Source organism: Morone saxatilis, unplaced genomic scaffold (assembly GCF_004916995.1).
Source record: "Morone saxatilis isolate NCDOM2014 unplaced genomic scaffold, NCSU_SB_2.0 Contig4, whole genome shotgun sequence".
NCBI lineage: Eukaryota > Metazoa > Chordata > Actinopteri > Moronidae > Morone > Morone saxatilis.
Window position 1 is genome coordinate 15,576,772 of NW_023339984.1, and position 12,076 is coordinate 15,588,847.

Here is a 12,076-nt window from a genome sequence, read left to right on the forward strand (position 1 = left end):
CTCAGTCTGGATCAAGATTCGCTTGTGCTGTTTTAAATTCTCCTCCAATTAAAAAGAATTTGACAATGTTAGGACCTCGCGAAGCGCGGATGGATATGGCCCCGTCCTCCTGCGTGCCTACCCAATCCTGAGGCTGCACAAAAAAAAGTTTTGACATTAAACCTTTATTTGACATTTTCTATACGCCTGGACATGTTGCATTCCTGCCAGATTATTAAAGGTCAAATTCTCCGTTTTTACTACTGACAGAGGGATGCTTCTGGCAGAATTGAACAAAGTGAAATAAACTTGTTTTTAAATAAAGTACATCATCCCCTCCTTCTCATTTTACTGTTACACTCTTTAAGTTGTGCTGTGAGGCAAGAGAGTAATTATAATCAAACAATATGCATGAAATTATAAAAACTCCCTAAAACTGATACGTGAGTGGCACATGTTTTTTGTTTTTTTTCTTATAGCCTGATATTATTGTGAAGTATTTATTGTCCATAGTAATAAGTCCTGAAATCACTAAATCATCTTAAATGCAGATGACGTTCTTTATGGGGACTGGTAGTTGTAAAGTAACCGAGAGTTAATGATCATTGATCTGTTTTACAAGCTTCACTCTCAACATGAAATTTCACTTGTTTTAGCTCTTTTTTTCGAGTGGGCTTACACACTTTTCTTACTGTATTCGGAACCAGTTGCAGAGCAGAGTTTTTAACACCAGGCAAGAGTGTTACACCGAGTATCTCAAAACTACTTTTGTATAAGTTTAGTATTTGTTCTTTTAGGCTCTAAGAGGAGTTGGAATAAGTTGCTTTTGCACATTAGAATTCTGAGTAACCACCACAAATCTAAAAAGAAAGTCATACTATGTCTTATGGGAAACTTATATATAATATTTGTATTTATCTCTTTGATTAAGGCATCTTTAAGTCTTGTCAGCAGTTTATTTTTAGCCATGGTATACCACAGGGATTCTTCCTGGGACCTATGTAGTTTTGCATTTTGACAGGAATTGGAAGGTATATCATCTCTACCACCTACCATAAGCCCATTATAATAAGAGTTTTTATCATTGGAGGAACGTTAAATGGATTTTTACTTCCGCCCATGCACACAACCTATCTTTGCAGAAATAGTTTGAACCGAAGAAACTCAAAACTTAAACCTAACTTTTCACAGCAAAAAATGAACATTATAGCCTTCATGGGCTGTTGTATTGAACCACATTAGTTTAAGAAACTGGGAACTGCCTGTAAAGTTTAAGTTCTAGTTTATTCGACATTATGAGAAGAACATCAAATATACACACAACTGCAAAAGATGTCAAGAACAATACAATAAAGTCCAAGTCTAATTTTCATTGTGGTCATGAATGTAAAGACAGAAAAGATGCAGGACACAAATAAAGTCACTCCAAGTCAAACATATTATAATTCAACATGCAGAAACATGAGCATACCTGCAACAAAATATATTAGTCTATAAATTAACATGTTGTAAACAGTGGTGAAGGCTCACTCAGGTCAAGTAGAACTAAAATAGAACATTCAAGAGCTAAAAGAGGACTGTTTGCAACTTGAGTAACTCAGTGTCTGCACCATGTTAAGAGCCGAGATCAGAACAGAAGTGTTCAAACAAAGTTTTTAATTTGATCTCATACTCATGATATGACAACACATGAGCGATGGTAAACCTGGTAGATACTTGCAGGATCCTTTTTTAAAAAAAGTTTAAAGAAAAAATATTTGTGGGTTTATTGCAAATGTATGATACTTGATAGAAATGTCATTCAACCACAAGAGATTAAATAAAAGTTAGTACCACACTTAATGTTCTCAGGGCTACTATATTGATTATATGGGTTCTAATGTTGCATTAAGTTGGCTATAAGGTCACTTTAAATGTCAGTAATTATTTAAAAACTATATTATGTTGATATCACAGTGGATTAAGAAAAGAATAAAGATATAAAAATGTTTATATTGGTTTCTGTAAAATCACAATTGAGCATTACCTATAGACATAAAGGTCTTTGTAATATCTTTAATATCGAAATATTTTCTGTATATTTTTTGCGTTTTTCGTGGATTCAAACCAAACAGAGACTTCCTCGGGATAGAACCGTCTCCTCTGCTGCACTCCACAGTTTGAAGAGGTTACGGTCTGTGTGACTGGGTAAAATCTCCTGTTGTAGTCAAAGGTATGGAGGCATGAATGACATGTGTTGGCCCCTCCTCTCCTGCTGCTGTGGTGCGCTGCAGAGTTGAAGCGCAACAGCCCGGAGAGCGCAGCAGCAGCGACTTCACCGCTGCAACTTTGGTGAGTTGGATAAAGCCCCCGTTTTATGAAAGAAATCACCCAGAAAGAGGTTTTCCCTTGCTGCTTGTGTTTTAGCGCTTGAAGCTGTGTGTGTGCGTGTGTGTGGAGGCGGTTTGTGTTTGGCGGTGGGACTACTTTATCTCTCTCTCCTTCTCTCTGTCTCCGGGTAGATGACAGGGTTTTTTGGAGCCGTCGATGAGCGCGTTTGAAGTGCCTTGCTGGTGAAGACAAGGGAGTCGAGTGTCGACCTGCGGTTCCCCCTCTACCAGTCGGATCAAAATGAATCTCCTGTAAGCAATTTTCCTCTTAAAAATCACGCTCCAAACTGATTTATTCAAAGTTAGTTTTCGGGCTTCGCAAGCAGCCCGAAGCGGTGGTCGAGGCTTTGGGTCTCCATATGAGCGCTGCTCCGCCGCAGTTTATCTACCACATAATCACTGGGAAAAACCAACTAATCAAAGTATTTATTTCTCTTACAGGATTTGTGTGATAGGAGTTGCCTTGGCAGTGGGATCTACGCACGGAGTAAGTCCCATTTGTTTACTATTACACTCCTTCAGGTGAAGTGGCTCTCCGCTCGGTTTATTTAGAGCACCGATGCAGCATAAACCGTGAAGCTGAATATGTTTGTTTTGTTGCATTTTGACTGTGTAATGTGCTGGAATTGATCCTTTTAATGCGCGTAAATGGCTCAGCTGACCCAATGGGACCAAACGGGGAGTCCAATCTGCTTGGAACAACTTTAGAAGATACGATTTAATACTCCAGCGTCCACTTGTTGCATTAATTATATGTTTATAAAGTGACTGTCATGCGTGTGTTACCCACAGCAGAGACCTGCACTCTGCACAGGTCTCTGTAGTCCTCCATGCGTCACGCTGTGGGTGCCTTCAGCCTGCCGCATGAGGAGACACATTTATAAATATGTCTTATGCTCTCTCCAATGCTTAAAGGACACTCCCAGTCCGTGTTCTGTGGTACTTTCTACTCTCATTTCATAAATGAAACTTCCAGGTGCGTTCAGTGCCGCACCGTTTGTGCCAAACTCCCTCTTAAACTATGTGGGTCATTTTTTTTTAGAGCGTTGGTGTGAAGTTTGCATTTATAAGTAGCCCAAGGGTCAGAAAAAAAGCCGTTCATATTTGAGTGGGCCCGCTCAGAGTCATTTGCAATTCAGACCCCGCCCCGCTGATGAATATTTAGGATAAGGAGATTATTGGGGCAACTTTTTTTTCCAAGCCACACCTATGCAAGACATCCTACTGCTGAGGGCCACATCTGCTGCAGCAAGAGAGTGCAAGCAGACAGGGCTTATCTGCTTCCTTCATGCCACTCAGAAGTCACAAATTGCATTCTTTAAACTTTTATATTCTAGCCTGTTAGAGCATTTTAAAGTGCTGTACATCTGTTTTTCTTACTTTCTAATTATTATTTGCTGCTTCCTATCATGTGGAGTTTTTAACTCAAATCTTACTTTTAAGATAATGCTTTCATAACCCACCGGCCACTATGCAGTAACTGTGGATTAATACATGAATTCATTGACTAGTACAGTGAAAAATTAACCCATGTGTCTCCAAATGTAGAATTTTGGTAACACTTTAACCTATAGCATTTATAAGGTTTATAATGCAGTTTTAACAGACAAAAGAGCATTTTTAGTGTTTGTTCATCTCATATGAAGCCATCTTTTATAGTATTTCTGTGTTTCACTATTACTGTCTTCCATGATCTGTTTACATGGGTTGTAGTTGTGGACAAATACACCAATAACAGCTCACAACTACATTACAGTGTGCTATAAAGGGTTTATGAAAGTTTGTGCATTGGGTCATCTGGAGAAGACATTGTCACAAAGCTGGAAACATCTGTTTTTTTCTTAGCTCATGAAATTTGACAGTTTGGAGACACATGGTTTTAACAATTTCCTATACAAGTGCAGCTCTGTAGGAGAACATCCACTAAATTAATAGAGGAAGATTAAAATAAACTTTATTGTGACAACTTAAACTGACTCGTGGGTCAGGTTAAGCTGTGAAGACGATGGTCAATGTAACACTACACCCTTCACCTCCTGTATTAGAATAAGAAAGAGCAGTGGTGTTTGATGGTGTCATTCAGACTGATAGGGGGCAACATGGCTTCTTTCTTGTTAGTTTGGCCAGACCTTTGTGGTTGGAGGAGAATCAAAAATGTGTGCTGTTTCTGATTAATATGTGCACAGCATTTATCTGATGTTGGGTAAAAGCTTATAAAGCTTAAATTTCACTCTTTTAGAAGTCTTTAAAACCTTTATGAGCGCATGGGATTGTCATCAAGTAGTGACAAAATACCATTTCATTCAAAGTGTCAAGTATTCAAAGTAGCAATACCTCAATATAAAAATACTCCATTACAAGTAAAAGTCTAGCATTCAAAATTCTACTTGAGGAGAAATACAGAAGTATTTTTGCAGAAATATACTTAAAGTACTGAAAGTAAAAGTACTTATTATGCAGAAACATGTCCTTTTTGAGTGTCATATTTTTCTATATTTTATAATTTGTTTCAATATGTAAGTAGTATATTGTTGTGGTTAGTCAAGTCAGTGCTAATATCAATGACTTTATATATTAGCTGGTGGTTAAATCTGTAACAGTGCACCATATTGGAGTACCATAAGCTGATAAAATCTTAAGTAACTAGTACTTAAAGTAAGTAAAGTGGAGAAAAAAGTAATTTTTCCCTCTGAAATGTACTGGAGTAGAAGTATAAAGTAGCATCTGATGATAAGTACTTGAGTAAATGTACTTAGTTACATTCCACAGCTGCTTAAAATATCATACTTCATCATCCTTCCTTCCTTTATCATCCTCAACCCTGGGGCTGAACTTTATCATAGAGGGACTCAAGCGCAGCAGTGTTAGTGCCTTGCTCCGCCAGCTGAGCGACAGGTTGTCGTCGGCTGCGACAGAGACGCTGACGGTGAACATTAAAGCGAATCAGCAGCCGAAAGCTTCCTGTGTCTCAATGGGACTCGGCTGATGGAGTTGCATTGACTTTGAATTGACTCCTCCACCCACTTCCCACCTCCCCGTTGTTTTGTGTTGTATATGCGTGCGTGTGGGTGACTGGGTGGCTGAGTGGACGGATACGTGTGTGTGTGTGTGGGGTTGAGTGACTGACAGATGAGTTCATTGGGTGGTCTGGGCTGCCGTAACCTTGGTAACTGGGTCTTTGGGTGGGTATCGCTGTGGTGCGGCGGCGGTCCAGCCCAGGCTGAGTCAAGATGTGAAGTTCCTCTCCTTTCTGTGCTACTGTACACTGATAGCAAAAGAAAGGTCTTTATCTGGAGTTATCAGTGTCATCAGAGAAAACTAAACACGCTTGTTTTAAGCTTACTAGATGAGACAGCGATGGCATTGTAGCGAGCATGAGATAAGATCAGGGTAACTTTGTTTGTAAGTCACAGACATAAAGACAATTAGTTTTTAGACTGCAAACAACACCTTGAGTGCTGTATAAATGTCCTTAATACGGGAAAGCCAGGCCATACACTGTAATAATATATCTTACAGTTCATACTGGCTCTCGTTTTCCATGGAATTTGCTCCAGAAGTTTTTATACATGAGGCTACTAGACCTAATTTTAGTTGCAACTAAACAGAATTAGCATTTAGCAGCAGCTCTCATTGGAATAATACTGTAATATACAGTCTAATACACCTTCAAAATCATGCTTTAGTTGCCGTTAGTGGAAATTGGAGGGAAAACAAATGAAAAATTTTGTTTTCTGGAATGATATGTTAACATATTTAATGTAGTTTAAACATAAATATGAACATAAACATACTTCTTAGGTGTGTACAACCACACTTTTTTTAAGAGATTTCATTTGATGCAACAAAGCCAAGCAGCCATTTTGTTAGACCTCCGCGTACATAAATCGTTAGCCTGGTCGCGGCAAGTAGTGGCCTATTGTTTATCGTGCTAGCTCGCGAGTTTGCTTGCTAGTTCTGACGCTAAAGACAGATTGTTCAGGCTAAGTGAGCAAACTCTCTTTTTAACTAGAAATGTACTGAATCACGTCAACCTACTGTACATTTAGATATAGGTGTGTATTTTTAGCATTATTTTTTATCATTAGTAATCAAACACGCACCACAGTTCTTTCGGTCGGCTCACTTTATAGCTTGGTTGTTATATTTATAGAGTTTTAATGTTGGCCTCAGTGCTAGGCTTCACCACTGGGACATCAATGATACAACTTTTGCTGGAAAACTATGTTTCAGTGAACATACTGCGAGAGAAAACCTTTCAGAGCTGCTCCAGAGTGTCTGTAAGGGCTGACACAGCTGTTGGCACAGGGAAAACATCACACACAGGTGAGGAGGAATAGTGAAGAGAGGGGAGGAGGCATGACGGGAAGGAGAGGAGGCAGTCAAAGGTTGGAGTGTTAGGAAATCATCCAGAAATTTATTCTATTACATTTGTTTAGCCCCAGTTGGCATGCGAGATGAATGGGTTGTACACATTAGTACATACTGTTTAATCTTTGCAGAGGAAGGTGATTTTTCTAAATTGAGGCTCATTTTGATGTCCTCTGAGATCTCTTCTGGCAGTAGATGTTGTCATTTTGCAGAATAGAAATAATGCTGTTGTGTTTTTTTATGATATTTTGAATGTTTTCGATGCAGTTTAGCACATTTGAAAAACTGGAACCAGCTAATTTGGACATTTTATCTTAAAACATACAATGTAATGTAATTTATAGTCATATAAAGTGACTTCAGTGCATTTGTGGATTTCTGAGCATATCTGCATAGGTCTTTTGTAGTTTTTTTGATATTTGGTTTCCTAACATGGTCACTTCGTAAAAATGGCATTTAACTTAAGGTTGATCTGTGTTCCAGTGTTCAATATTAGTGATATTAAAGGTACCAGAGGTAGTTTTGCTGCGTAAATGATGCCGAAAACTTGCTGAGTTGTATGGTACAAACTGCAGGGACAACCATTTACTCCCCCTCTCCCCTCCTCTCCTCTCTCCCTCCCTCTGTTGAATTCCTCCAGAGCTTGGCAGGACTTGTCAGGCTGTCTCCCACTCCCTGCAGGTGCTATAGGCTGGAACATTCCAGAAACACTAAGTGAGGCGACTGATCACTGCTTGATTTGTGGTCGCGAGACCCTCCCCAACTCAACTGAGTCCCCCACCTCCTCCTTCCTTTCCCCTGCTGTCCTCCTCCTGCCTCCCTCATCCGATCATTACCCCCCTCACACCCCCTTTTCCTATCACTTTTTGCCCTCGCTGCTCCCACAAGTCAGGCAATCCATTACCAGTTGATTTGTGGTTTGATTTGCGAGTGGTGCTCCCCCACAGCCTCCTCACCCTTCCTGTGGTATTACAGCCCAATTTATTCTTTCTTTTCTTCATTATTTGTATATAAGCTTCCACTATTTTTGTTTGCTAGATTTTAAATTTCTGTAACTACAAAGAAATAACCACATTTTTCTTGAATCAAACCTCATTGTATGGAAATGAGGTTGCACTTTTTATAGTGTGTAATTATTTAAAAATATTATAGTATTTTAGAAGTTGTGTAAACTGGCAATATGCATTTGCTGTGAAAACGGTCACGACTTTTACGCTTTCAACGAGATAGGCATACGATTCGAGACATGCATTCGCCATCTTCTCTTCTCTGGTGTTCTTCTGTGGTGTTGAGTTGGAATTTTGCACCGCCACCTACTGACAATGGCGCGCAAACGACAACGTTTTAATCGTTTTTCTGCCGATCCGTGTGCACAAGGATCGTTTTCACACAACTTCCGTTTTTAGCAAAACCGTTGTTGTAAAGGCTTAGTGTTTTTGACCAAAATGTTGCGGTTGTTGTCACAATTCGATATATTTGATATAATGCCAACGATAGTTCATGAGAATGAGCATTACATTTCCATTTCCAGCTGACTGCATAACGCAGCTTTGTAAAAATAAACGTTTGACATATCAGAAGCGAGCGTTATAAGCCTACATTTTCACTGTGTGAGAAGAAGGCGACAAGCGCCAAAACCACATAATTGTAGTGCAGAGAGACCTGTCAAACCTTATTAAACATGATTTATGACTTTGCCCAATATCAGTATGTTCCCGGATGCAAGGAATAGATGTGACTGTGCTGTAGTTTACATTCCCCCAAAGGCTTTTGCCTGGAAACAAGACGATGATTTGGGTCAGGATGAGATTAGTCAAGTTTATGAAAAAGTTCTGACATTGTTTTGAAATGTGATAGAGGAAAGAGCGGACTGGAGAGAGTGTGTTTTTTGTGTGTGTGTGTGACCAGGGTCATGCTGCTCTGTCCCAGTTTGTGGTCCATATCTGGAGGAGTCAGGATGCAGATTATTTTATCCCTCCTTTTTTCTCTTTCACTACCTTTCATTCACCTTTCACTTCCCGCTCTCGCCCTAAACCGCATTTCTTTGCATGTAATCAAAGCTGGAATATCCGTCTTCCTTCCCCCCCTTAAGTTTTACCCTACTTTTCGCTCTCTGTAGTTTCTTCAGAAGAAGGTTTAAGTACTTTCTCAGTAAGTGCATTAGGAAACCTATAAACCACATATAGCAGGTTTAACATACAGTTGAAAAGCCCCTGCTGTTTCTCTCCCACGCCTACAGTTAAGACTCTGCTACCTGTGTGGTGCTTACATCCATTCAAGCATGTTTCCCATAAAATCATATATCTCTGTGTTTGTGTGTGTTGCTTGTGCAGGTGGGATGAAGGGCTCTTTTTTCACTGGGAAATACCCTCGCCAGAGACATTTAAGAGGACACACTGGCTTCTTGGGTATTTAATGCCACAGCTATGTACACAAATAAAGCTAATCTGGAGTCAGGGGAGAGCAATGTATGAAACCAAATATCATGTGTATCATGTATGCACAACGGTGCACCTATGCTGCTTTTCTGCCTCTATTATTTGCTGCAACTGGTCATACTGACTAACTACTGGCAAATTTGATATCTTTAAATGTGTTGTTTTGACTTATATAGATAGATAGGATAGAAGAAAAGCAGCAAATACTTGAACCAATGTTTGTTAAACTGTTACATTTTTGCTTTATAAGTGGCCTTAACCAATAATTAAATTAAGGTATATCAGTTTATTATCATATGTCATCCTCCCCTTTCTTTTTACCACAGGTGAAGCAATCTACGTTTTCTAGTTTTGAAGGTACAAATGTTTGGCTAGCATTATTAGCTTTCCACCAAAACACCAAGAGCTGCTACAAAAACCGTGAATGACCTTTGTCCTTTGTGATACTTCTTTAGAAGAACCTTGCATGGACCAGGTCTTGAATTCTGAGGAATGTTACACAATCTCTGTTATATAAATTTGTTAAATCAATCAAAATCAACACAGAGAAAGAAGTTTGTTGGCCTAACTGTTGACAGACGCTGCATCTACCCTCCCTTTCCCTTCCCTTCGTTGGTGTGTTCGCCTTTGACTTGTTAACAGTGTTTGCGTTCCAATTCTGCCAAAAAGCCTCTGTGTCATTTGCGTCCATTCATCTTTCCATGCATCCCTTCAGATATCTTTACAGATAAGGGTAAAAGGCATGAAAAGCACATTATCTTTGGCGCAGATGTGCAACAGCTCATTAGTAACCATCAATAAGGATGACATGAAATGTAACTGTTTGTCCCTGCTCTTCAATAGATACTATTTGTGTTGCATTTCAACTTTATTTGTGTAATTAGCTGTTGGTATGGCATTTGAAAGTATTAATCATGCCTGTGATTGGGATTTATGTGAGGCTTGGCAGCAGTTGAGCGCTGGTACAAGCCAGGATTCTTGCCAAACCAACCAAATGTATCGCTTTGTGTTGCGATTGAAGTGCCAGTTTAAAGGTTGTGGCAACAAACGTCACAGGACAGGGCAGGGAAACGGTTACATGTCACCACATCATCCCCCTCCATCTGCCAAGCCTTGGCACAGCCACCTTCTCTTTCGACGAAGCACACGCTGTCATTTTGTCCCCCGATTGGTCGCGGAGGTCAGAGGTCGTACGAGTACAAAGCCAGCAGGGACTCGCGGCCGCGGCGACGGCTTAACATTCCTTCGCCCACTCTCCAGATTTGTTTATCGCACTTTGTCTTTTGCCTTTTCTGCCTCTCATGAAAGGGAGACGAGCAAAAACAGCACCGATAGAGAGGGGAGGGATGGCGGGGGGTTACTCTATCTATCTGCTGGCCCCCGGGCGTCTGTTTGTGAATGTCTTTAGGCTTGTCAGAGAGGAGCTGAGGTGGAGCAGTGTTTGGCTGGCTGGATGCTCGGTGGGAGTGCTGTCTTAGCTTGTTCGACGTGCCCGGTCCCTTCTCCTTAATGCCATCGCTCCCCTCAAGGCTGTTTGCACTTCAGAAGGATTAGTCGTCCAATCAACTTCTCCCCATTTGTTGGGTTTTCTCCTCTGTCTGTCTTTCATTCTTCCTTTTCTAGCTTCATTTTGTTGACCTTGTCCCATTCAGACTCCCCACTCGTTGCTCCTTTCTTTGCTTTTAATGTAAATATACCCAAATATTGACCCCTTTTAATCTAGACTGGGCAGGTTTGGCAACTTGAAGCTTTGTGAATCAATATTTTTGTAGTAACAATAGATTAAATGACTATGTGTTTGTGTAATATGATAGGGGTCCCATAGAGAATTACTGCCTGATTATGCTCTTCCCCTCTGCTCTACAAGGAGTTTTAACGTCTTTCAGCTCATTTTTCTCCTCATTGATCTGGATTCTAGTAGCAGCAGGCGGCTGTTTTCACTAAAAATACTCTACTAGACCCACTGTACGCTATCTACTCAGCAGCAAACTACAGACAGACACAGTTAGCATCTATAGCTGGTGAACATAGAAGCACATTTAGCATCTAAAGACCCACATATTTAAGGAGTTGGTGGAGACTAAAAACTCCCAAATTAAAAGATAATGTTGCTAACATTTAATTTCTATAACCTTTAAAGGTGCTGCAAAATCTATTAGTACTGCTTTAAGTAAACATTTCTTAGGCTCTAAACCTTTTATTGCTCATGCTGATTTTAAAACAAAAACCATAGAAACTTAACCCCCTCGGGGACTTAAAGTTCGTTTTGAAGTCAGGAAGCCTGACAGGTTCAATTCCCCCTTTTGCTTTGATGTTCCACTTTTTCCACTGCAACATCATTACTTTGGCATTAGACACCAACATCAGCCCTTTAAGTCAAACATTTTTCCTCTTCACTGCAATTATCATATGCATGCCTGTGCAGAGGGAACACATCTTCTTTTGTTTGTCAGTTTACTGTGGTGGTGGTCTGACCCTGTAGGGACAAGGTGTGTGTATGCGAGTGTGCGTTTGAGTGGCTTTTCTAATTACCATTAATGTTCTTTAATCGAGACGTTAATGACATACTCGGGTCCACATTAATGTCATTGTTGTGGGTAATAAAGGCGGAGGTGCACATATTTGCCCAGCAATCTGACATAATGCGGCCGACAGCTAATGTAAACCAAACCAAAGCAAATGTGTGCACAGCTCTAAAACCCTGTTTAAGTTTACCTTTAGCAAGGCAGCGTTAGCTTTAACTCGACTCAACAGTGTGACGGAGAAAAGCTCTCTTTCTGTAATTCTGCACTGAAACATTTTTTAGTGTTTCTTTACTTTAAGTTGAATTGTTAAAGCTTAAAAACAGACCAGGAATTACCATCGTTGTTAGTTAGCTAGTTTTTTGTAGTTCAGCAGAAAAGGTTGTTAGTCGATGTA

The 12,076-nt window shown here is 40.1% G+C and overlaps 1 protein-coding gene across 2 annotated transcripts in view; it reads left to right on the forward strand.

Moving 5' to 3' along the window:
* Window positions 1–2,194: 2,194 nt before the first annotated feature.
* Window positions 2,195–12,076, forward strand: part of col4a6 (collagen, type IV, alpha 6) — a 119,569-nt gene continuing 109,687 nt past the window's right edge. For both annotated transcript variants that reach the window (XM_035675059.1, XM_035675060.1), the window contains exons 1-3: window positions 2,195–2,310; window positions 2,481–2,600; window positions 2,790–2,835. In XM_035675059.1, the coding sequence (XP_035530952.1) occupies window positions 2,590–2,600; window positions 2,790–2,835 (57 nt within the window). In that variant the 5' untranslated portion in view covers window positions 2,195–2,310; window positions 2,481–2,589. The remainder of the gene's footprint in view (window positions 2,311–2,480; window positions 2,601–2,789; window positions 2,836–12,076) is intronic.